This window comes from Dreissena polymorpha, chromosome 14 (genome assembly GCF_020536995.1).
Source record: "Dreissena polymorpha isolate Duluth1 chromosome 14, UMN_Dpol_1.0, whole genome shotgun sequence".
Taxonomy (NCBI): Eukaryota; Metazoa; Mollusca; class Bivalvia; order Myida; family Dreissenidae; genus Dreissena; species Dreissena polymorpha.
In genome coordinates this window covers 15,516,761-15,543,308 of record NC_068368.1, presented here as the reverse complement: position 1 = coordinate 15,543,308, position 26,548 = coordinate 15,516,761, and the positions used below count along the sequence as shown (strand labels likewise).

The window sequence follows — 26,548 nt, the reverse complement described above, 5'->3', positions numbered from 1 at the left end:
GACATGAGTTTTCTTTCTGGAAATGTACATATATAGCAATTATTTTTTACAAATGCTGTGTCAAATTTCAAGAAATTTATGTAATCCGATAAAGACCTAAGCGATCCGGTAATGGCTGAATCAGTGTTCCATACAATTCGCGCTGTAAACAAATAATATTTTTTCGGAAATTTAAAACCGCTGGCATGTTTCAATAGGAAAGACATGTGTCTATCTAGGTTTAATGGTTTAATTACTGAATGCATGGTGTTAACGTTGAAATCAGACTCGAAGTCCTTAGCTATCCATTATACACCAATCAACTGTAATCTACTGAGACAAATAAAACAATTCAATGTAAACTTCATTTGCTTGTGAAACATGGATATATCTGTATTAAAGGACTTTATTAGTTTTATTAGTTTTATTCTTGTGTAAATTAAATAATTATATTTATTTTATGATATGTGATATAAATGAAATGGATTTTAATCATTTACTTCAATTTCAGGTAAGAATAATGAATCTTTTATTACTACTGTTATTTCTACTGGGGCTAATAAATTACACTAAGGCACTCACTTACACTTACACAATCTGGCAAAAAAATATAATCTATGGCAATATATAAGTCAAAATTCATAAATAATATCACACAAAATACATTTAATTAATAAATGACACACATTCATATTAAACCATATATTATTTTCTCTATATATTATATATATGGTACATAAAGTGTCAGATAGTGGTACATAAAGTGCCGGTACATAAACGGACTGGTTCGTAAGGTGTAACATTCCTATTAATTGCATCAAGAAAGCTTATTAAAACATACCAGTTACATTTATGTTCAGAAATAATATTCTGAAAGGAGAGGTGGAAGACAAATTCTGCTTGGTATTGTTGTCTCTCTTAAACTCTAGAAGACATTGATATATATCAAACCAATAAGCAACTTATTTTTCTTCTGACTGTGAGCATACTTCATTACTTGTACATAATTGAACAGCTTACACCAGGAAAATCATTTGAGCTGAAAGTTGTAATACTTCTACTTAGACTACATTATGTATTTATCCAGCTTACAGTTTTTAGCTCACCTCAGCACAGCGTGCTCATGGTGAGCTTTTGTGATCGCTTTTTGTCCGTGGTCTGTCGTGCGGCGTCAACATTTTGCCTTGTGAACACTCTAGAGGCCACATTTATTGTCTGATCTTCATGAAACTTGGTCGGAAGATTTGTCCCATTGATACCTCGACTGAGTGCGAAATTGGGTCATGCTGATTTAAAAACTAGGTCACTATAGGTAAAAAAAAAGAAAATCCTTGTGAACACTGTAGAAGTCACATTTGATGCCCAATCTTCATGTCACTTTGTCAAAATGTTTGTCTAAATGATATGTTGGTTGAGTTCAAAAAAGGTTCCGATCCTTTGAAAAACATGGCCACCAAGGGGCGTGGCATGTATTCCATATATGACTTTAGAGAAACCTTGTGAACACTCTAGAAGTCACAATTTTTGCCCAATCATCATGAAACATTGGTCAAAACATTGGTTTCTTTGATATCTCAGACGAGTTCGAAAATGGTCCAGATCGGTGAAAAAACATGGCCGCCAGGGGGCGGGGCCATTTTCTTGAAACTTGCTCAGAAGATTGTCCCAATGATATCTTGGATGAGTTCAAAAATGGTATCCTTTGCTTGAAAAACATGGCTGCCAAGGGGCAGGGCATTTTTTCTTATATGGCTATATATGGCTAAAGTAAAATCTTGTTAACACACTAGAGGCCACATTTATTTCCACTCTTCCTGAAATTTGGTCAGAAGATTCATCCCAATAATATCTTGGACGAGTTCGAAAATGATGCGGGTTGGTTGAAAAACATGGCCGCCAGGGGGTGGGTCATTTTTCCTTATATGGCTATAGTAAAACCTTGTTAACACTCTAGAGGCCACATTTATTGTCCAATCTTCATGAAATTTTGTCAGAAGATTGGTCTCAATGATATGTTGGATGAGTTTGAAAATAATTATGTTTGCTTGAAAATGATGCCGGTTGGTTGAAAAACATGGCTGCCACGGGGCGGGGCATTTTTCCTAATATGGCTATATTAAAACCTTGTTAAAAACTCTAGAGGCCACATTTATTTTCCGATCTTCATGAAACCTGGTCAGAAGATTTGTCCCAAAAATATCTTATTATCACAGGTGAGCGACTTTGGGCCTTTTATTGTTTTTCATTTGCACCAATTGCTTTTGCATAACTGGAAATTATTTCTAGCAACACAAAAATTTTCATTTAATAGCATCCTTTTCTTTCATATTAATTTTTTTTCTTACAGTTTTAATTTGCTACCTTGGAGACAATTTGTGCAATGTGTTTGTGCACGTAACAATAGTGATATTTCCGCATGTCAAACAACACAAACGTGTTAATTATAATTTGGTCTGAAAATGTCTTCTTGAAGGTCTGAAGGCCCAGTGTTTTTTTCACCTTTTAGGGAATGGGACTGGGGCCCTTTGGATTGGGAAAAAATGCATCTTTTTGACTAAAATTGGGAAATTAACTTTGTTTATTTTATGCTTACGTATATTTAAAATTGATAATAAAAGTGATTTGAATATAATATTTCATGAAATTCAACATATAAAGCTGGATTTGGAGATAATTTACATGATGATGATGATGAATACTTATTATAAAAAAATCTTTTTTGGTCAACCTTTAATTGGGAATTTTTAGGTCCCATTTGGGAAAAATATATACTTTTTTCCCATTGGGAATTGGTCCCCATACCGGACCCAAATTTAAATGAAACAAGCAAATTCGTAGAATTGATATCCCCCGCAACATATGCTTTGTTTGAGGATGGGTGCAAATCGGACGGATGAACATACTGACAGATGGACGGACGGAGGACAATAACTCAAAACTTAGACAGAGGAAGGTTCTTGAGCCTTCAAAATTTATTTAGGTGAATTAATAAGTCGTGCGTTTTCCACAAAAACATTCAATGTTTATATACACTCAATTTTCAGAGTGTTGCAGAGTGATCACAACAACTGTTATGTTAAAAAAGATATGGCCCCGGACACAAAAGTGCCTATAGTAAAAAGCATTTTTTCAAGATACAAAGGGCCATAACTCTGGTTTTAACAGATGGTGTACAATGCCATTTGGCATGAATCATCCTCTTATGCTTATATGTACTCATACGAAGTTTCAATGAAATATGCCAAAGCACTTCCAAGATATGGCTCCGGACACAAAAGTGACGGACGGACGGACAGCCGGACAACGCCAAAACAATATCCCTCTGCCTCTGGCAGGGGATATATACTCATACCAAGTTTCAATGAAATCCACCAAAGCACTTCCAAGATATGGCTTCGGACACAAAAGTGCCTATAGTAAAAAGCATTTTTTCAAGATACAAAGGGCCATAACTCTGTTTTTAACAGATGGTATACAATGCCATTTGGCATGCATCATCCTCTTGTGCATATATATACTCATACCAAGTTTCAATGAAATCCGCCAAAGCACTTCCAAGATATGGCTCCGGACACAAAAGTGCCTATAGTAAAAAGCATTTTTTCAAGATACAAAGGGCCATAACTCTGTTTTTAACAGATGGTGTACAATGCCATTTGGCGTGCATCATCCTCTTATGCATATATATACTCATACGAAGTTTCAATGAAATCCGCCAAAGCACTTCCAAGATATGGCTCCGGACACAAAAGTGCCGGATGGACGGACTGATGGACGGACAACGCCAAAACAATATCCCTCCGCCTCTGGCGGGGGATAATAAAAAACACACTGGAAGCTAAGCTACAATCTTATGATCTTTATAATCTAGAACTTATATATATATATATATGCATAACTTATATAACTTATATTTAAGAAGCAACAACATAAAATTGTGCCTTTAATATGTGGAATGTATCATGCCATGTTAAAAATGGTATAAACAAAATTTAAATGTATAAATTTCCTAGTTTTAACAGATGTTATCTAGATTTCCACAACTTTGGAAACACACATCTAATATGTACAAACAATGCTGTCCCATTTTATTCACTAAGTGGCGTACACATAATGGTATATGGTATTTGATTTGGAAGAAATATAATGTGACAGCTTTTTCGTCGCCAAATGTACATTGGTTCTTAAAAAAAATCCAGTGTAAGTCTTTTTGCTGTAGTCCATTTTATATTAGAATTCAAACTTGATCAATTTTACATCTTTATTATTTAATATAAATTGCCTGTAAATGGTAATATTTTAATTGTATTTGCTATATTAAGTGAAGGTTATTGAAACTAAGCAATTCATATTTTTTTATTTATATTTAATGATATAAAAAATTGTTTGTTCAGCACACTTTTCATCTCCAGCAGTTGTGTTTCAATATTTTCAGAATATTGTTTTAGTGTTTAATTCAGGTTGCAAACAATGGCGGGAAATGTTCCCGTATTTGATGATGAAGGAGATCCAGCTGTTGGTTCAAAGGAAGCTGATTCTCTTGGTGAAACAGATGAAACCGGTTTGTAAATTGCTTTCAACTATCAACTATCAACTAAGCAGATGCTAATCTATTGAAGGTTACCTATTGATGACAATGGCTTATTACAACAAGACATTTGCATTGTGAAAATTGATCATCATGCCCATTTGCAAAGGTTATTTGATTTTCACTTATTAGTGAAAAAAGCAATTAGCAAATTATTTTTGGTATAGAATTTGACAAACAAACAAAAACAGATTTGTGGTGTGATTTCTTATTGACATTAGGAAATAGATCACCAGAATTCCCAAATAGCAATTGACAAACGCCGTCTCTCATTTAGCAAAAAATCAATAAAATGAAGTTTATTAAGAAGTGCTTTTCCTTAATATGTATTAAAAACTTTAAAATGTGTACATTAGATTGCAATAAATTTATGCAAATCATAACGAGACAGTCATATGCAATCTATCAAAATTGAAGCAGGCTTAAATTTTATGGACCCCACTTTTATGAAGTTGCATAAATGATCGAGCCTAGAGATCTAACAGATGAGTGTTTTCAGTGAAATTGTCTTTAAAAAAAAAAAATTATAGAGACTTAAAATACTTTTAAAGATCATAGTTTACACATTATCCTTTTTAATTAACATTCTCCCTTAAAAAGGGTAAATCAACAATATTTCCCTAAAATGTAAACATATCTTCAAAAATGCTAAATATCACTTTTTGCACCAAACTATAATGAGGTGATAATAATAACTAAATTTAAGAACAAAAATACTGGGGAAAAAACGTTAAGAACAAAAATACTGGGGAAAAAACGGAGACACTGAGAAATATAAATCCCAAAATGAATTATATTTCTTAAAAAATAACAATGCAAAGTACTACTAAAGATAATAATTAGGATTAACATGTTAGATTCTTTTCACAGAAAATGTGCACGTTTATTTCCCTGTGTATTTATTTAAACAATTTAACAATTTCTGTGCAATTTAAACTTGGCCCCCCACTTACCAGTTAGATATTAACAACACTACTGAACAGATCAATTATCAATAAGGTGCATTTGCTTAGGAGTTTGTTATATTAAGTACGAAAAATTAGTGTGTAGGCATTACTTGTTATAGTTATGCAAAGACACATTTTGATCAGGGTTTATACAAATGAGACATAATTATGTTTTCATCAAACATTCAATTATTAATTGTTAAGAGAAAATATAAATATGAAAAGATAACTCTGTATTAGCTGTTGATATTCAACTTTAAGAGGTCAATTTTCAGTGTTGATCAAGGAATATGACAGCAAGGATGCAGCCATTCTCAAGCTGTTCTTTAAGGAAGAACTCAAAGAGATTTCGTTGGTTGGGTTGGTAAAATGTCATCCCCCCCAAGGACCTGGCCTAAAGCTCCTCATTCAAAGCGTACAGAAGAAAAGGGCAAGAGTTGATCCACTGATTAAGGGTAGTGTTTTTTTTTTGTATATTATAACTGTTTTCAGTTGTAACTAGAAATGGCACGGCAGAGGCCGACGCGTATTCCCATGCCGCATGTTTGACCCAGGGGCGCCCCATGGTTGGTAATGGGTCCATGCATAGTTGAGATTGACCGTATTGTCATGAGAAAAGTTCAGTATTAATTAGAAGTGAATCAGTGTAGAAATGAAGATATGATATTTAAGGGCAATTTTGGGTTGGCGTGGCCTATGTGGGCGGGGCACCCCAGGGTTGGTAATGGGGCCATGCATAGTTGAGATTAACTGTATTGTCATAAGAGAGGTTCAGTATCAATTTGAAGTGAATTGGTGTACAAATGAAGAAATTATAATAAAGGGCCATTTTGGGTGGGTGTGGCCTATGTGGGCGGGGCGCCCCTAAGGTTGGTAATGGCGCCATGCATAGTTGAGATTGACTGTATTGTCATAAAAGAGGTTCAGTATCAATTAAGTGAATCGGTGTAGAAATGAAGAAATTATAGTAAAAGGCAATTTTGGGTTGGCGTGGCCTATACGGGCGGAGCGCCTCAGGGTTGATAATGGGGCCATGCATAGTTGAGATTAACTGTATTGTCATAAGAGAGGTTCAGTATGAATTTGAAGTGAATCGGTGTAGAAATGAAGAAATTATAATAAAAGGCAATTTTGGGTGGGTGTGGCCTATGTGGGCGGGGCGCCCCAGGGTTGGTAATAGGGCCATGCATAGCTGAGATTGACCGTATTGTCATAAGAGAGGCTCAGTATCAATTTGAAGTGAATCGGTGTAGAAATGAAGAAATTATAGTAAATGGCAATTTTGGGTGGGCTTGGCCTATGTGGGCGGGATGCCCTAAGGTTGGTAATGGGGACATGCATAGCTGAGATTGACTGTATTGTCATAAGAGAGGTTCAGTATCAATTTGAAGTAAATCCGTGTAGAAACGAAGAAATTATAGTAAAAGGCAATTTTGGGTGGGCTTGGCCTATGTGGCCGGGGCGCCCAAGGGTTGGTAATGGGGCCATGCATGGTTGAGATTGACCTTATTGTCATAAGAGAGGCTCAGTATCAATTTGAAGTAAATCGGTGCAGAAATGAAGAAGTTAATGTAAAATAACATAAAAAACTGCGTGAAAATCTCTGACCCGGCCCCGCCCCAACCCCCATAACTTTTGACCCAGGGTTCAGATAAAAATTCCGTCACTGTCACCGTGGCACATATGCTCATAGCTACCATGTATGTAAGTTTCAAGGTTCTAGTGCTGATAGTGTAGGAGGAGCAGGTGGCCAGGATGGACGGACAGACGCACATGAATACAATATCCCCACTTTTTCTCCGAAAAACGTGGGGATAATAAATGGATTGCCCCATATCTAGTGGGTTAACCATTGCAGCAGCTTTTTTCATATGGGAATTGAAGACCTTCTTTACAACGAATACAAAATTTAAGAAATTAATGATCAATCCAGACTATGACAGTGGAGCAGTACTAAAGCTCATTCACCTTACTGTGCACATCCTAAGTATGATAAGCTCTTATTATTGGGACACACTTCAGTATTGTATATGTGTTATGTAATTAAGCAAACAGGAACCTGGAGCGAGAATACCATATATAATTTTATTGCACTTTATATACAACTTTATTTTTGTTGTTGTGAAAATTACTTGTATTAACAATAAAAATAAGAGATTGTAAATAAACAAAGTTATAAGTTGAACACTTGTAAAAATAAAGACGACAGTTGTCGATACTAAGCAATACATTTATTCAACAGATCTGGATAATAAACTGAAAATGATTAAAGAAAGGGAAGTAACTGTTCCAAGTGATGCCTTTGCAAAGTTGGCAGAGCTCATGCGTTCAGAGGAGAAACGACAGGATGGTGCTGAACAGAAAGAACTTGTCTTGTATCGTCCAGACATTGTGAAGAAAATTGTACAAGTCTTTTTCTGGCCAGGAAATGACAAAGCAGTAATTAAATTGGAGGTAAGTTTGTGTTTGTGTGTTAACTAGAGTGTTTAAATATGTTGTTTAATAAAAACATTTGCTTACAAATGAACACAATATTCAAGTGTAATTAGAATTTAATAATTCATAAATCTCAGTTTAAACTTCTTATGCCAGCTACAATAAAGCTAAATAAAGTGAAGACTATAAATATATTTAGTTTTCAGTTTACATATCATTGTAGCTTCTTCAGCTATTCAATTAATTGTGTGTACTTGTACTACAGATTTTCAACGGAAATCAGCAACATGTCTCCTCTCATCATGTACTTATCACATATCACTCTTCATAATATTGTCTAGCATTTTAGCAGGAATATGCCATTTTGGGACATTGTTTTTGCCCTGTCTGTTTGTTGGTTTGTTTGTTTGCACCAAACTTCAACATTTGACATAACTTTTGCAATATTGAAGATAGAAAGTTGATATTTGGCATGCATGTGTATCTCATGGAGCTGCACATTTTGAATGGTTAAATGTCAAGGTCATCCTTCAAGGTCAAAGGTTAGATATATGGGGGACAATGTGTTTCGCAAACACATCTTGTTGTATTTAAAAATTACCAGTTTAATCTGGTTCATAAGCGCATACTTTCGTAAAAAGTCCGAACTTCAATATTTCATTTAAAATCTCATGTTTTATGCTTAATGACAAAGTAAGGTGTCCTGAGACAGCTTTTTGTACATTTTATTTATAATGTTAAATTGTTTTACTTTAAATGTTATCCCATATTGTCAGGTCAGTGAAATACTATGGTACATAAATATATCAGCATTCTTTTTATGGGATTGCACTGACTACCAAAAAAATGAAAATATGTTTTTACTATATATTTATGTATCTTTCAAATAATAAAAAATAATCATTTACTGATTGGTTATCCTCTTCTTCAAAATCAAAATCGTCTTCAATTTTCTGCCGTTAACATCACAAGTTGTATTTCTGTATCATTCAAATGATAAAAAAATAAACATTTACTGATTGGTTATCCTCGTCTTAAAAATCAAAATCGTCTTCAATTTTTTGCTGTAAACATCACGAGTCACATCAAAATGGTTTTCTAAATGAATTTCTTGTAAACCCATGTGTGCTTATAAATGAATGTTTTAAAATTGTATTAATCTGCTTTTCTCTGCCATTCACCAAATTAGCCCATGGCTACAAATTGACCTATTTGGGCGTATTTGGCTAAAGAAAATTCTATTTGGCTACAACTTGTTCTTCATTAAAACTTAAAAATAGCCATAAATAGAAGAATTTTGCCACAAAGGAAATTATAGAGCCAGGGGAATGGAGTTTATTCCCTTTGACATTCTGTGTTCCTGTCACAAATAGACGAAGAAGAGTTAAGCACCTTTAAAGATAAATAAAGGCTTATTGAGTGTGCAAATTTTCTCGCCTACAGGCTGAAAATGTGCGCGATCTTTGAAAAATTAGAGCAAATCGCCCCGTTGCCCGGTCTAAAATTGCCAATGAAAATTAATGATATTTATTAATATAATTTCCTTTTGACAGGACAAAAGAAGTCAAAACCACACTTTAAGTGCTACCATATGAGTTGTTACTGCCAGATTTTAGAACTGTATTATGTTTCTTACAGCGTGAGCTAGGCATCATCAAGACTGGCGGTACACCAAACAAATACACACCAAGCGACCAGGCTGAAGGTAGAAATCCTTCTGATGCAGGCAGTCATTTGTATCCTGATCTTAAGGTCAGCTTTTTTTCTGTATTTAAAATGAAACATCTCTCATCACACTGACACTCCCCTTTAAATTTTGCTGAAAAGGTCTATGTCTTACTTTAACTCAAGTCTGTTGTCTAGAACTAGTATTGGGTGTTTAGAGCGCTTCCAGAGTTGGGTTCAAACTATGGGTCTCCTCATTGCTAGAAGGACACCATACAATTTATTACTTGTGTCACTCCTGTTTGCAGTAGCATCAACAGGAATGAAGTCAACAGTTCAGTAAAATTCGAAATTTGAAGCTTTAATTTGAACACCTGATTAAAGGTCTTTTCAATTTTATAACTTCTTAATGTCATTAAGCATTTGCATATTTATTGGAACATTTAGAATTTGTCTAAGGCAAGAACAACGACACTTTAAAGGACATACATGTTTATTGTCTTCGTTTGGTGATACCTGTTCTTCTGATAGGCAGATATTTTGAGTCTGAATAAATTTCATATTAATCATTCTTATAAATTAACATGATTTAAGAGAAAGAAGTATCCAATCATTAAAAAATAAAAAATAGCAGTAAGGTCAATAGAAAATAAATATAATATATATTATATAGAGGGGGCTATTTATTTATAACTTTCAGATAACAGAGCTCAATGATAAAGACCCAACTCGTTCATTCGGTCGAAATGTGACATTGTTTCAGGCAAGTAGTTCTGGTGATGATCATGACTATGAATATATGGAATGTGGTCCTTCTCCGCAACCGTCTGCAAACCCTAGGTCTGATGCATTTGTGAAACGTTTCTCAGGGACTTTGACGTTACATGTGTACAGGGGCTCAATATTGAATCTTCCAGTGGACGCCATCGTCAATGCTGCCAATGATAATATGGATCACGGAGGAGGTGTTGCTAAGGTGAGACCATTGTGTTGGTACCATGGAGTGAAAAAAAGGTCATGTACTTTACCAAATAAATATTGTTATGTAGTAACTTTCATTATTTATATATATATTAATGTCTTGGCCATAATTTAGATTTACTTTGTAAATAGCCAAGAGCAAATCTTTTTCACGTTTGCAAATAAACGAAACAAGAAAGCAATGGTTCAATGGTGATGTAATCATTTTAATAACTAAATACTGAATTTTCTGTTTGAGGGCATAACGATATGTTCATAAAAATCATAAAATGTTCTTATTTAAGATTTAACATGAATTTTTGGGGGTAAAAATAATAAGATAACAATTAACATTAGATGCTTTACATTAAACTTGATTTTACTTGTTTAGGTGATTTCTGAAGCAGCAGGGTGTGATTTAGACAGAGAAAGTAAGCGCAAAATTAGCAAATTACCTAAGGGTCTGTTGCCTGTAACGAGGAACATTGTGACCACTGCTGGTAAGCTGAAATACCGGGGAGTGATACACGCTGTTGGACCACAATGGTATGACAGCAAATACAGGTGTGTTTAACTTTTATTAAAATAATTTGACTAATTAATGGTATTCTCTTACGAACAGATCATAATCAGAAAGTAATAGCATTTTATAAACAGTTTTTATGTAAGATATCCTAAGCTAAAATAATTTTGAGTCATGGTTTATTATGTATCATTGTATAATTGTTTATTGCTCATCAGCAATAATTTGGAGTTCTGATGCTCAGAAATCGTATGGGCTCCTGCTTTATTATGACAAAATGTGTTTTTTAGCGAGGCTGTTTTTTGGAAAAACCCCAACCTATTGTCAAAGCCAGCTCGTCCTACGTCCGCCGTAGGCGTCGTGCTAAAACCTTAACATTGGCTCTAAAATCAAAGTGCATCCACCTACAACTTTGAAACTTCATATGTAGATGCACCTTGATAAGTTCTTCACGCCACACCTATTTTTGGGTCACTAGGTCAAAGTTCAAGGTCACTGTGACCTCTTATATAAAACTTTAATAAAAACCTTAACATTGCCTCTAAAATCAAAGCACTTCCACCTACAACTTTGAAACTTCATATGTAGATCACATGGATGAGTTCTACGCGCCACACCCAATTTGGGTCACTAGGTCAAAGGTCAAGGTCACTGTGACCTCTAAAAAAACAAACAATTCTGAGTGGCACCCATTATGCGGTGCTCTTGTTATAGATCAGTGCTCAACAATAATGCATACATTATTTCATTTCATACAGGATGACGCAGATGTAGTTGGAACTTCATTTATTTACATTCTGCTCTCAAATTCACTTTGAGTTATTGAAAAGTTTAAGTGAGATAGTTGTGTGGTTTTGTCTTATGAACTATCGGGTACAATCTTATTATAATTTTGAATACACACCTACTTTCTAACTGGTATGCACTTATTTGATAAAATATTAATTCAGAGATGACAAGATTTGCTGTCTGGATGACTTGTATGACACAATAAAAAACGTCTTGGAAACCTGCGACAGAAAAGGCTACAAAACTGTTGCCATGCCTGCCATAAGTGCCGGTAAGAACCAGAAATACACTACTTTACATATTAAGAATTAATTGAGGCGACTACAAGTTATATGAACTTAAGAATATACTACATTAGCTAAATTGATGCATACAACCATCCATTATATTAATTTAATGATTTATCTACTTGAGATGATTTTTATGGATTCAAGGATAAGAGTGATGGTAATTTATTTGTATTGAGAAAAAAAATCTTCACTGCTTTTGAATTGAATCACACAGCAATCATATGATTCATATTGATTTTTATGATGCACTTTATATTGTCAAGCCCCTTGAGAAAAGCTCGATATAGCAGTCATAATGGTGGAGCGTATTTGCCTGCGTGCGTCCGCGCTTGTAAGGAATATAACTATGTCATCTATCGTGAAATTTAAATCTGACTTAGTATAAATGTAAGCCATCATAATACAATTTTTGTGTGTAACACCCTTCTCTCTACTTCTTAGGTAAAGGTGACACTGAGAGACCAAATGTTTAAGTATGTCAGACATGACTCAACTTGACTGTAGTTTTGTCGTTCATGCAGCAGATAAAAAACATCAATAAAATGACCACCAAGCGGAGTCAATGTGTCCGGTTAAACACCCGTCTCCCTGCCTTTAAGGTCAAATTCACACTTAACGGTAAAAGGTCTAATTTGTAAGTGAGTGCAACATTGTCTTAAGATCCTCTACTTACTCAGTGTCAGTCAAGCCCCTGTGATAAAATTGCCAGGCATCAGGGGTCAAATGATTTATTAAATAATATAGCAAATTACCTAACATTACTTGTTTTCCTTATTTGTTTTCGTTTTTTTTCTCTGAAACCACAATGTCGAGGGTTTCGATATTGTGCTTGTGTTATCGTGCCATATGGTGGTGTTCTACCAAATTTATTCAAATAATGCCCCTTGAGTCATGACTGGCCACGACCAAAAATCACACGATTGATAAAAACACATATAGTAAATAACTTTAAATATTGTTCACAGAAACCACTAGGGTCAGGAGTTTGATAAATGGTGTTAAACATTGTATGTTGGTTTTCTCCTGTGTTTGTTCAAATCATACCTCTGGCTCTGGGTACAAAGTTAGTGCCGTCCTAGGAGTTTGTTCTTTTCCTTATATGTACATATAATTGACAAATTTGAAGATCTGAAACCGCAGGGCACAGAGGTTATTTGAAATTTAACATTTTATAGTGGTTTTCTAATAAGTTAGTTCAAATCATGCTCCCATGGGTCAAAACTTGCTATGCCGAAGGGGAAACATGATTTATGTAACTTTATACAGTTAATAACGTTAAACATCAATCATATTCCCTGGAGCCTCAAAGGCTAGGGATTTAATATTCGGTGTGTGACATAGAATGGTTGTCCTCTACTACGTTTGTTGTAATCTAAATCATGCCTCTGGTGGTCCAACTACAGGGGTTACTCGTGTTTTACTTGTTGATATACACTTAAATTTGTTCTTTTTCTTGCTCAGACCACATTAAGTGTGAGTAATACAGACTATGAACACATAAATAAAACATCATTTATTAAATAAACATCACACAATGTACACGTAACAGATTAGTTTCTACATTTCTCATGTGAGCGACATATAGCCTTATTGCCATATTGTTTATTTAATTGATTCTATATAACAGGTATATACGCGGTACCAAAAAAGTTGTGTGCCGATATGTATGTAAGAGCTGCAGCAGAATACAGTCAGATTCATGGAAGCAAACTGCCCAAGGCATTGCACATTGTTGATATAGACAAGGAAATTCTTGACCTGGTGAAGAAGTCTGTTGAGAACTATGACAAAAATCCTGAATTAATAGACCAGCGAAAGACTGTACCTGACCATTTAGCCGTAAGTTATTTATATTTCATCATTTGTGTTGGATTTTGAATTGCAAATTTGACAGACAAAAAGCCTTATTGTTTTACATAAGATGACTGACTTATATACTTTCACTGGCGTTTTATATAGTTTGTACTTATTATCTATTATGTATTAAAACCAAAGGTTACCATACATTTATTATTTTGTGGAGTCAACGGCTTGATAAGATGTCATTATGGTGGTGTGTTGTATGAGCTTGCAAACATACGACCGTCAAATCTTATCTTCATCATTTATCTGGTATTTTTATGCTAAATTTTGGGGGGAGCATATAGTCGCCGCTTCGTCTGTCCGTCCGTGTGTCCGTACGTGCACAATTTTTGTCGGGGCTATTTCTAAGCAACTAATGACCGGAATTCAATGAAACTTAATGAGAAGCTTCACTACCAAGAGGAGATGTGCATATTATCAGTGGGTTCTAGTCGGATGATTTTTCACAGAGTTATGGCCCTTTGAAATTTTCTTTAAAAAATCTTGTCCCCCCAACTACTGTGCCCTCAAGACATTTCCTTTTATCTGAATATATAGTGCAATATTGTGACAAAAAAAACCTTTGGGGAGCATCACCCGTCTCCGACAGTTTCTTGTATAAGAACTAATCTCAAAGTGCAACACATTGAGAATTGATGTAGCACGCATAACGTGTGTACATAGAGCAAAATTTAATCACCGTGTGGAAAAAATGTGTCATGCTCGTTGCCTGTAAATCTAGCACCAGTGATCAAGGTGACAATGTTTCTGGCAATTTTACAATAACTGACATAAATGGAAAAGTTCTCTTTAGTGGCAAAAATTGAATTTGAAGTTCTTGACAACTGGCTTGACTTAGTACGATCATCTAGCACATATAATTAAAATACGTTTTAGAAGTAATAAATATAATATACCAATTATGCTTTAAATGTATGTATGCATTTGAATGGAGTGGTACTGTTTATGTTTCCCAAGTTATTTCGCATCTCTCAGCATCTGGATTTTTTATACCCCCATTACCATTGGAATTGGGGGCTGCCGCTATATTATATAGTATATAGGAGTCACTTTGTCGGTCTGTCTGTCTGTCGGTCTGTCCCAAAATTTCATCGGATCTTCACCAAACTTGGTCACAAGTTGTATCTAGATGATGTCTAGGTCTAGTTGAATATTGGTCATGCCGGGTCAAAAACTAGGTCACGGGGTCACTAAGTGCGTTTTTAACAGAATGTTTGTTAGTACCATAACTATGTCATTTATCATTAGATTTTGAAAAGACTTAGTACATTTGTCCACCAGAATTGCGTCGATATCTCCAAGGTCATGGTCACACTTGGAGTTCAAAGGTAAAATGCTTGTCCAGGTAATAACTTTGTTGTTCATTGTGAGATTTTAAAATCAATATGTTCACCATCATTGGACGATTTGTCACGCGAAAGAATTATGTGGATATCTCAAAGGACATGGCCACACTTTGAGTTCAAAGGTCAAAACTTGCCATAAATGAGCTTGTCTGTGCCATAACTATCTCGTTCATTGAGAGATTTTAAAATCATTTGGCACATTTGTTCACCATCATAAGACGGTGTGTCGTGCGAAAGAATTACGTCGACATCTCCAAGGTCAAGGTCACACTTTGAGTTCAAAGGTCAAAAACGGCCATAAATGAGCTTGTCCAGGCCATAACCATGTCATTCATTGTGAGATTTTAAAATCATTTGGCACATTTGTTCACCATCATTGGATGTGTGTCGCACGAAAGAATTACGTCAATATCTCCAAGGTCAAGGTCGCCATGACTAAAAATAGATTTATTTGAAACTAAGGGGGCTAATTATAAACAATTAGTTCAGTTTGAGTTGTCTCCCTTTATCAGACTTTTTTTTCAAATTGAAAACCTGGTTTTGTGACAATTTTGTCCCTTGTTCATCTTTGCAATATAAAGGCCAAGTTTGAATCTTGGTAAAGTGTTTCCAAAAACAAGGTCAGCCTGTCAAATCTTAAAAATAACTTGTTGCAACTCTTAAGTTCACAAATATGTCCTAGTCTTGGTGAAACTTGGGCGGCTGTTTATCTTAACAATATAAAAGCCATGTTTGAATGTATGTCAAGTGGCTCCAAAAAATTAGATTACCAATTAATTGGTGTCAATTAAGCCAGATAAACACTTAAGAGCCACGATGGCCCCTTTGTTTTGTTAACCCCCCGCCCACAGCTGAAGGATATAACTTTGGTGTTGGCCGCCAGTCTGTCCGTCTGTCTCAAACTTGTCAGTACACTATCTCAGAAACTATATAAACAAGGGCTGTTTGTAAAACATGCATGCCCCCCATATGGGCTGTCAGTTGTAGTGGCAGCAATTGTGTGAATACGTTTTTTGTCACTGTGACCTTGACCTTTGACCTAGTGACCTGAAAATCAATAGGGGTCATCTGAGAGTCATGATCAATGTACCTATGAAGTTTCATCATTTTAGGCGTAAGCTTTCTTGAGTTATCATCCGGAAACCATTTAACTGTGTCAAGTCACCGTGACCTTGACCTTTGACCTAGTGACCTGAAAGTCAATAGGGGTTATCTTCGAGTCATGATCAATGTACCTATGAAGTTTTATGATCCTAGGTGTAAGCGTTCTTGATTTATCATCCGGAAACCATTTGACTGGTTTTTGTCACCTTGACCTTTGACCTTGTGACCTGAAAATCAATAGGGGTCATCTGCTTGTCATGATCAATGTACCTATGCAGTTTCATGATCCTAGGCGTAAGCGTTCTTGAGTTATCATCCAGAAACCATTTTACTGGTTCGAGTCACTGTGACCTTGACCTTTGACCTAGTGACCTGAAAATTAATAGGGGTCATCTGCAAGTCATGATTAATGTACCTATGAAGTTTCATGACCTTAGGTTTAAGCGTTCTTGAGTTATCATCCGGAAACCATTTTACTGTGTCGAGTCACAGTGACCTTGACCTTTGACCTAGTGACCTGAAAATCAATAGGAGTCATCTGCGAGTTATGATCAATGTACCTATGAAGTTTCATGATCCTAGGCGTAAGCATTCTTGAGTTATCTTCCAGAAACCATTTTCCTGTGTCAAGTCACCTTGACCTTTGACCTAGTGACCTGAAAATCAATAGGGGTCATCTGATAGTCATGATCAATGTAACTATCAAGTTTCATGATCCTAGGCGTAAGCGTTATTGAGTTATCATCCGGAAACCATTTTACTGGTTTGAGTCACCGTGACCTTGACCTTTGACCTAGTGACCTGAAAATCAATAGGGGTCATCTGCGAGTCATGATCAATGTACCTATGAAGTTTCATGATCCTAGACGTAAGCGTTTTTGAGTTATCATCCAGAAACCATTCGGTGGACCGACTGACGGACCCACATGTGCAAAACAATATACCCCCTCTTCTTTGAAGGGGGGCATAAATATCAAAATAATTTTGTTTTGGTGTTCAGATATCAATTAGAAGAAGTGCTTTGCACAAGAATCATAACCCTAAACGTCCTATAATACGATTTATTTTCCTTTTCAGTTCAATTCTCAGATAACATACAATATTTCATCATGAAACTTTGGTGTATTGATCAATGAGGAGATATGCCATGCTTAAAACCATAACCCTAGATTTTCTTAAATAAGAGTTATTATACCCCCACAAACGAAGTTTGGGGCGTTTTAAACATCACAATGTTGTCCACTCTCTAATTCAAGTAGTTTTCATCCAATCTTCACCAAACTTGGTCAGAAGTTGTATCTAGATGATGTCTAGGTCAAGTTTGAATATGGGTCATGCCGGGTCAAAAACTAGGTCACGGGGTATCTTATAGCATTTCAAACCTCACCATGTTGTCCGCTCTCTAATTCAAGTAGTTTTCATCCAATCCTTATCAAACTTGGTCACAAGTTTTATCTAAATGATCTCTAGGACAAGATTGAACATGGGCCATTCCGGGCACAAAACTAGGTCACAGGGTCACTTAGTGCGTTTTTTAACATTCAGCATGGTTTCCGCTCTCTAATTCAAGTAGTTTACATCCGATCTTCACCAAACTTGGTCAGAAGTTTTATGGAGATGATCTTAAGGCCAAGTTAGAACGTGGGCCTTTCTTGACCATATATCAAGGGATTTGCACCCTGCCATTAACACTGATTATTCGGGAGATATCAATTCCACAAATTTGCTTGTTTCTTGTAAAAATTTTGGCGAAATAATGTTTTGATGACACTCATTAATAAGGTATTGAATTTCTCATGTTAATTTAGAGTCATCAACAATGGAATAGGAGAGGTAGAGGCAGGGGTCAGCGAGGAGGCCAGGTTTGGAATGGCGATCATGGAAGCAACAAAAGTCAAGTTCATGGCTCACCAGTTGCCAGTGAATCACAACTACTTATTGATGGTCTTCCTATTACTTGTGAAGTTAAGAAACTGGAAGATGAAAAATTTAGATGGGGAGGCATTGCACAAAAGTACATCCTTAACAAGGACTTAACTGTGAAGATATTCAAAGGTGACATTACTAGGAGTTCACATATTGATGCCCTTGTATGTGGAATAGGACCGGATATGAAATTCAGCGGTTTCGTTGATGAGGTGTTGAAAAAGGCTGGTGGATATGATTTTCAAGAAAAGATTAAAAAGAAATTCCAAAAAGCAAATTCATTTAAACAAGGTGATATATTAAGTTGTAAACCAGGCAATTTGAAAGTGGGAAATATTGTCTTTGTTGTTGCTGACAAACTCATAGATGTGGGGAACACGGAGCAGAAGAACTACAGGGATTGGGTTTATAATTTGCTGAAAAAGGCACATGAATGGAATTTTAAACGGATTGCTGTTCCACTGTTTTCAACAGGTAAAACTGTGTTGTATTTGCATGTAATAATCCTTTGCCAAAGCCAGAAGGATATAGAATTGGCGTTGTCAGTCTGACCGTCTGTCACAAACTTTATTTGGTGGGGATATAAGTTCAAGTAATTTTCTTGTTTTTATTAGGTTTACCATTTAAAATATCTCATCTTTCATTATAGATAAAAACATCAGTTCTCATACCGGACTGCGATACTTAACTTAAAATAGCTCTTTGAAACTTTTATTTTGGTTTACATTAAAAATCTTTTGTTACAACTTTAAAGTAAACTCTTAAAACTTTTATTTAAGGCCAGTTGCAAACAAACGAAAACAAGCTGCAGAAATGTGCGATAGCTCTCCTACAAGCACTTGCCAATTTTGTTGACAACATATCTGGAAGAAAATCAAGTATGAAGGAAATTCATCTGGTCAATAACAATGACCTTGTAACCAGGTCACTTGTAAGAGTATTTGATGTCGCCAGCAAGAATCATGAGCATAATGTAAGTAAAACTTCATCATCAGCAAGTAAAAGCCATTGGAAAGATGCTGAAAAGGGACAGACCACTCCTGAACATTTGGCGAGTAGCAACACAGATGACAGACACACACAACAACACACAACTGCTAATGCTTGTTTCAGCGGAAGCTACGGAAGTATTGACAGAAAGAGTAAATACAAAAAAAAAGACTTGTGTACTTCACCTCCAAAAGGAAATGACGCAGCAAGAGTTAAAACCCAGGACTCAATACCAAGAGAAGGGCGTCATTATCATGCAAGTAGTGGTGCAACTGGTGGTGAAGGATACAATGAGGCCGGAGAATTTTCTGATGAGGATGACATGCTACCAGTCAATTCACGACCAAAACAGTCTTCAACACTTCATACTGATAATCAAGGTACATCTGGAAATGGATCACTGGATGGTTCAACGTCAACTCCGCCAGTGTCCAAAGGAAATGTTCAAATTTTTGAGGATTAATTTTTACAAAATGGACATTGTTTGTATAAAAAATTACTAAATGTGTGTATTCATAAAAATTAATGTATAATTTCAATTTGTTTTCATTTTATTATTTCAAAGTTGCGTATATATTTTGATACATATACATTCTAGATAATTGTTATTCTTTTAAGCTCACTTGAACACAACGTGCTCATGGCAAGCTTTTAGGATCGCCTGTTGTCCGTTTCTGTTTAAAAATTGGTCACGTTGGGTATAAACTAGGTCACTTGATCAAATAACAGAAAAAATGCTTGTGAACACTGTAGAAACCACATTTATCGCCTATTTTAATGAAAATGTCAGAACTCTAACATTTTTCTCAGTGAGCTGAGTTCAAAACTGATAAACATGGCTTCATAAAATTGGTGATAATTTGCTTGGTCTAATTTAATTAAATTATTCCAGAGGTCCCATTTAATGCTTAAAGGTAATGAAACTTCGTCAAAACATTTATCCCAATGTTAAGTGGGCTCAAAAACAAGGTCATTTGTCAAATGAAGGAAAACTATTGTGAATACTCTGGAGGTAATATTAGTTGTTTAATCTCTGTCAGAACATCTTGTTTAAAGAGAAACATATAATTTAGTTAAAACATATATAAAACATTTTTTTTATTTAACAAATCCTCAAAATGTACATAACTAATTTATATGACAAGACAAACAAAGATCATCCTGTAACTTATTAGCTCGGCTGTTTTTTGAAGAAAACCCGAGGTATTGTCATAGCCAGCTCGTCCGCTGTCCACATCGTGCTAAAACCTTAACATTGCCCCTAAAATCAAAGTGCTTCCACCTACAACTTTGAAACTTCATATGTAGCTGCACCTTGAGGAGTTCTACACGCCACACCCATTTTTGGGTCACTAGGTCAAATATCAAGGTCACTTTGGCCTCTTATATAAAACTTTAACATAAGCTCTACAATCTAAGTGCTTCCACCTACAACTGTGAAACTTCATATGTAGATGCACCTTTATGAGTTCTACACACCACACCCATTTTTGAGTCACTAGGTCAAGGTCACTGTGACCTCTAATATAAAACATAAATATATGACAAGCTTTCATTTATTCAAAACTGCACGCACAGCCAAACGTTAGCACCCGCTATGCAGTGCTCTTACTGGAGCTCGACTGTCAACCAAAGCACTACTTTACAATCGTATTTCTCCAAACTTCCACAACTTTTACGAGTCAGAAAATTTGTATTATCAATTACTGTAACCACAGGACATATACATGTACAGTTTCAGAATTCATATCTCCTTTAGAAAATAATCATATTATAAACCTTTATATTCAAACACATAATAACTTGCTCACCAATAAAGTAAAACAGATATTTCATATTTAAAACACGAACAAAGATTCTCAAATGCACGCGAAGCTGAAGATACAACTCCTATCTTGTCAAACAGTTTATTTATAATTTTCTAGACTATTTCTATTGCCCTATTATCCAATGTAATTTAATTAAATGTAAGACCAAAAAACAGATCAGTTTTTATTATATCTAATAATTAAAATGATTTTGGTTTGTTTGAAAAATCATTGTTAGTCTATTTTAAAGTCTTTTGAATACTTACTGAATAATACAGTTAAATTCCCTGTGGTCACATGTGAGCGCTTAAGAGCACTAAGCTTTTTTTGCCACTTGATTACTATATATATATATAGACAGAAAGACAGGCCAAAAACAATATACCCCCGATCTGTCGATCCGGGGGCATAAAAACATAAGTGAAGGTATAATTTTGGAGTAAAATAGTCATTGATTCTTTATTACAACACCAATTTATACTAAGTTACAGGAATGATGTGGTTATCTCTCCGAGTTGTTACCGTGTCGGGTAAAATATACTGTTATTAAAACAAATAAATTGTTCGCTCAAAAATTTAAGTTGGTTTTAGGTATTGCGCTTAAAGATTGTACAATCATTTAATTGCTTTACTTACACGTTGAAAATATGTTTTCTTGACATTGCCAAATTTGTTGTTTTTTTATGTTCGGTATGCTGAAACAGTTGAATATCGTTAATGAACCTTTGTATGAAATTGCAGGGACCTATACAAACAAATGTATAGGTCCCTGGAAATTGTAATGTCATTTATTTACAGGTTGTAAAACTGTATATTTCTTATTTCTATAAATTGCCTTTATTATGTAAATTACTACTGCAGACTATTAATTTAGCGAAATTATAAGTCACTTGCTGACAATAAGTCAAACTTAAATTTGTTGATTGTTCTTAAATATTGAAACTGTATTAAGTGTGTGTTATTTTCTTGACATTTATCACGGTTTTGTTTACCAAGTATACAACAATATTTGTTTGGAAAGTTATAGAATAATACATTAAAAAATCGGTATTAGTCTATAGTTGGAAACAGAATTTTAGTATGTAAGCCCGCTCATCTATTCCGGTTATTTGTCCTCGGTCCAAATTAAGAAAGCAAACGAGATCGATATTTAAGGAATTGAAAGTTAAGTGCTGGTAATAGTATTCTCCTACTATACTCTAAATTTTGCCTGTAGGGATTGGCGTATGTCTATTAGATATGTTAAGCATTTACATAATGGTTTTAAAAAATGCAACATCTTAACATGTATGCGCTGTGCATTAAAATATATGTTGATATATTTTCATTTGTTTTTTTAATTCTGTGGAGCTGCACATTTTGAGTGGTGAAAGGTCAAGGTCAACCTTCAAGGTCAAAGGTCAAAAAATAAAAAAACAAATTTTCATAACTTTTTATGCCCCCGGATCGAAAATGGTTCCGGTCCGTTGAAAAAACATGACCACCAGTGGGCGGAAAAGTTTTTCTTATAGTAAAACCTCGTTAACACTCTAGAAGTCACATTTATAGTCCAATCTTCGTGAAACTTGGTCAGAACATTCATTCTAATGATAGCTCGGCAGAACTTGGAAATGGTTCCGGTCCGTTGAAAAACATGGCCGACAGGGGGCGGGCAGTTATCCTTATATGGATATAGTAAAACCTTGTTAACGCATTAGAAATCACATTTATAGTGTAATCTTCGTGGAACGTGGTCCGAATATTTGGTCTCATGATAGCTCAGCTGAGTTTGAAAATGGGGCAGTTTGGCCAGGGCCGCCAGGGAAGTTGCAGTTTTCCTTATATGACCATATTAAAACCATGTTAACACTCTAGTTGTAATGAGGATGTTGGTGCACAATTATGATGATGATGATGATGATGATGATGATGATGATGATGATGATGATGATGATGATGATGATGAAGATGATGAAAATGATGATACTTGTCATGGATTCAGACCCATTAACAACAACCCAAATATTTAATTATAATATTGCATTTAGGGCTCACACGGGTCAAAAATATTCTTCGGGTCGGGTCGGCGGGTCAAAATTTAAATACCCGAGAAAATTCGGGTCGGGTCAGATAAAACATAAGGTAATTAAAATAAAACTACATTTATTGTCATAGCACGTTTTAGCGTTCTTAAATATTTAACTGTTTGTCAAGTATATTGTTTAGAATATTATATTTGTTATTGTTTTGATTTAATTAATTATGACTGAAATACTGAACTGCATATAACTATTAGGTTTACACAACGCTGTTGAACTTAATCAACAAATGTTGGTATAACTTGGAATGGCGATCAATAGTGCATTTATAGGAAAAACAACCTGTCAAGAAAAAAAAGCTTGTCTTATTTTGAGGAGTGAAGCCAAAATAACTTTCACTGTAAGCTCTAACTGCCTTTTCTACTTTGAAGTCGATATATTTTACAATACATGTTTCGTTTTTTAACGTCGCCATTTTGGGACGTGAATAACAAATGAAACTCGACGTAAATGCTTTTGGTGCGTCACTTCTATTCATTTATGACTATTTGTAATAACAACACTGCTTAATATAAAGGATGTTATTTTAATTCACTTGTTTAAAAAAGATGATCTGACTACACGTTTAACATGTAATTTTGTTCTTCGTAGCTTGGGACCCGAACCGGTATCGTTCGCAGAAACGTTGACCTGGATCCGCGGGTATTTTTTTGACCCACGGATTCGTTTTTGTTTTCGGGTGCCCGTTTGAGCACTTATTGCATTACTTAAATTAATTATTGTTATTAATTCAGATTGTTATCTTTATCTTTTGCAGAAATTCAACATAGTGGTAAAAAACCAATAAAACAACAAGAATTGTTACATATGAATGTTATTTGACCATCCATTCACTTATCATTCTCTCTATAAAGCTCATTTATACATGTGCTTGCAGTCTTCCAATACAATAGTGTTTATTTGTGCCTTTTTAAAGACCATTTGTGTAACACTCATTGGAAATTGGTCCCAATTAACGGGGCACTCCCAAGACCTTTGTCTTGATGTCAGATGGACACCATTCATAAGATGAGATTACAACTTGAAAGGTTTAAGGCTTACAGTTTTTAGTCAGTCAGTAGTTTGTGTGTGGTTATCAAGGATTTGTAATTTTAACATGTTTTTATTGTTTCAATTTGAAATATCATTGAACGGTGAGTCTGAAAATTGTTCCAGTTGTTTAAAAACACTATGTAAAAAATGTAAACAATTTGGTAGTAAAAAAACAACAATATTATATCACATCTTTTAAGAAGCCCACAAACTGTTTGGTTAAAATAACTTGTTTTGGCAGTTGTTTTTGCATGTATTTGTGCTACAGATTTGTTGTGCATTTAAGTTACAAATAGTTGTTTTGAGGTGATAATTTTTCCAATGTCTTGTTTGTGTTTACTTCTATATTTGCAAACATTTGTAACTATGAGATAGGTAAAGTGATGTTTTGTACCTTAAAAGAAGACCAATGATGAATTTCTAGTGCATATTCCCATACTCATTTACTTGTTTATAACGGACTTATAAAGTGTATGAGTACCATTTAACATATTGTATTTAATTATGCAAAATCTATTTCATAAACTATTAATCTATTGATAAAATACAGTTGTTTTCGGTATCTAAAGCTGTTCTTGCAAAAACAGGTTGTAACAGGTCATCCCCTATAACATCCAAAGATGCTGAGATGTTTATCGCATGATCTCAAAACTTGACAACAATTTGTGAAAAAAAGTACTTCCGTTTTATTTTGCTGACGTACATTATTAAATAACTGTCCTCATATTACTTTTATTCAAAACATAGTTTTGTTGCAACAGGTAACAAATGTTTATTATAAAAATATAAACACACACAACTACTTATAACGCATATATGTATATATCTGCCGAAACAACAAACCCTTTCTTTTCACAAAAAACGTTAACAACCCTTGCTTAACGTTAAAACTCAGGTGAGCAACCTATGGCCACCATGGTCCTCATGTTTATTCATACATGCAATAGTCTTAAATGAATGACAGAAATGATTCCTTGTTTAATAGAATAACACAAACTAATTATTTATTCATTATTTCCATTTTATTTTATGTTTTATTATTTGTCAATACGAAATATTCGTGCACTAGGCTTGACATTCGTATCAGATTAATATTCCGACACTCGGTTCGAATGTTATTCCTAAAAAATTATTGCGTTATTGAAACATAGCCATATTATGCTATTTACAAACGATAAAACCTTGAGCCAGGAATTGTGTGGACTGTTGTCAATCAAGATACATGTAAATTAAAAGGAGTTTTAAGAGACTTTTTTATTGGATCAATATTTTAAAAGTATTGAATCTTAAATTGTTCTTTTCAAATAACCTGAATACGGTATTACGTTTAATGTATGTAATTTTGTATTGTCGGTATTTTTCAGTTTATGGAAAGTTTATTGTGTATAATCTTTGTAAATATATTACACAATTAGTTCACACTTTCAAGTTTGTTGAGCTTCGCTTGAACAGATATTTCCACCTTGTCATTATTTTTTAATGTAAGCTAAAATTGTAATTAAGTTTACCAACCGACCCGTATTTTCAATACCTACAACTTATTTGTTTTTCTGCCGCGACATTTTGATGCATGTAGCATATCGTGAGAATTCAGTCCGTCCATGTTTCTTTAAACAGTCTTTTTGAGTTGATCTAGATTTTACATTATTGATTAATACAAACCTTTTTTCTACATACCCACTCGCTGTTTCGGGATCTTATGATCACGACCCGTTGGACTGTATCACAAGTGCAAACTTAAACCTATTTTATATTCGTATAATCCCATTTTATTTGACATATCACTTCTATAGACTTTTGTCTAACCGGGTCTTCAGTTCCATTCAACAATCGGGATAATGATTTTATCGCACACAAAGTGTTTTTTTTCTTTTTTAAGATAGACATTCGTTGTATATTTTTACTATGTAATTTTCTTGTTTTATGTTCGAATGAAGAATTAAGTAGAAACAGTCACTTCATTAAAGACAATCGTATTTTATTTCGCCGTTGTATTTTCATGAATGCTCGGATGGTCGATTTCATATGTATAGACTTAATATATATGCATGTATCTTTGATATTTGATCAGCAGTTTAAAATAGCCATTTGAGTGTTAATGTGTATGTGATGAAAATAACATTGCATTAAACAGAGTCGTTTATTATGTGATGATTTCATTATATCATATGAATGCTTATTACGCGCAGAGTTGAAAATCGTTGGACGTAAACGGAAATAAAAT

At 34.7% G+C, this 26,548-nt stretch overlaps 1 protein-coding gene across 4 annotated transcripts in view; it reads left to right on the top strand.

The window, feature by feature from the left end:
• Positions 1-26,470, top strand: part of LOC127857523 (protein mono-ADP-ribosyltransferase PARP14-like) — a 28,949-nt gene extending 2,479 nt beyond the window's left edge. Inside the window, exons 2-11 of one of the 4 annotated variants that reach the window (XM_052393934.1) lie at positions 4,440-4,540; positions 5,790-5,969; positions 7,757-7,968; positions 9,589-9,702; positions 10,316-10,591; positions 10,967-11,139; positions 12,049-12,158; positions 13,805-14,016; positions 18,299-18,890; positions 19,196-26,470. In XM_052393934.1, the coding sequence (XP_052249894.1) occupies positions 4,450-4,540; positions 5,790-5,969; positions 7,757-7,968; positions 9,589-9,702; positions 10,316-10,591; positions 10,967-11,139; positions 12,049-12,158; positions 13,805-14,016; positions 18,299-18,890; positions 19,196-19,869 (2,634 nt within the window). In that variant the 5' untranslated portion in view covers positions 4,440-4,449 and the 3' untranslated portion in view covers positions 19,870-26,470. Of the gene's footprint in view, positions 1-4,414; positions 4,541-5,789; positions 5,970-7,756; positions 7,969-9,588; positions 9,703-10,315; positions 10,592-10,966; positions 11,140-12,048; positions 12,159-13,804; positions 14,017-18,298; positions 18,891-19,195 lie in introns of all 4 variants that reach the window. The other 3 variants (XM_052393936.1, XM_052393933.1, XM_052393935.1) reach the window with 3 other exon arrangements.
• The last annotated feature ends 78 nt before the right edge of the window (positions 26,471-26,548 follow it).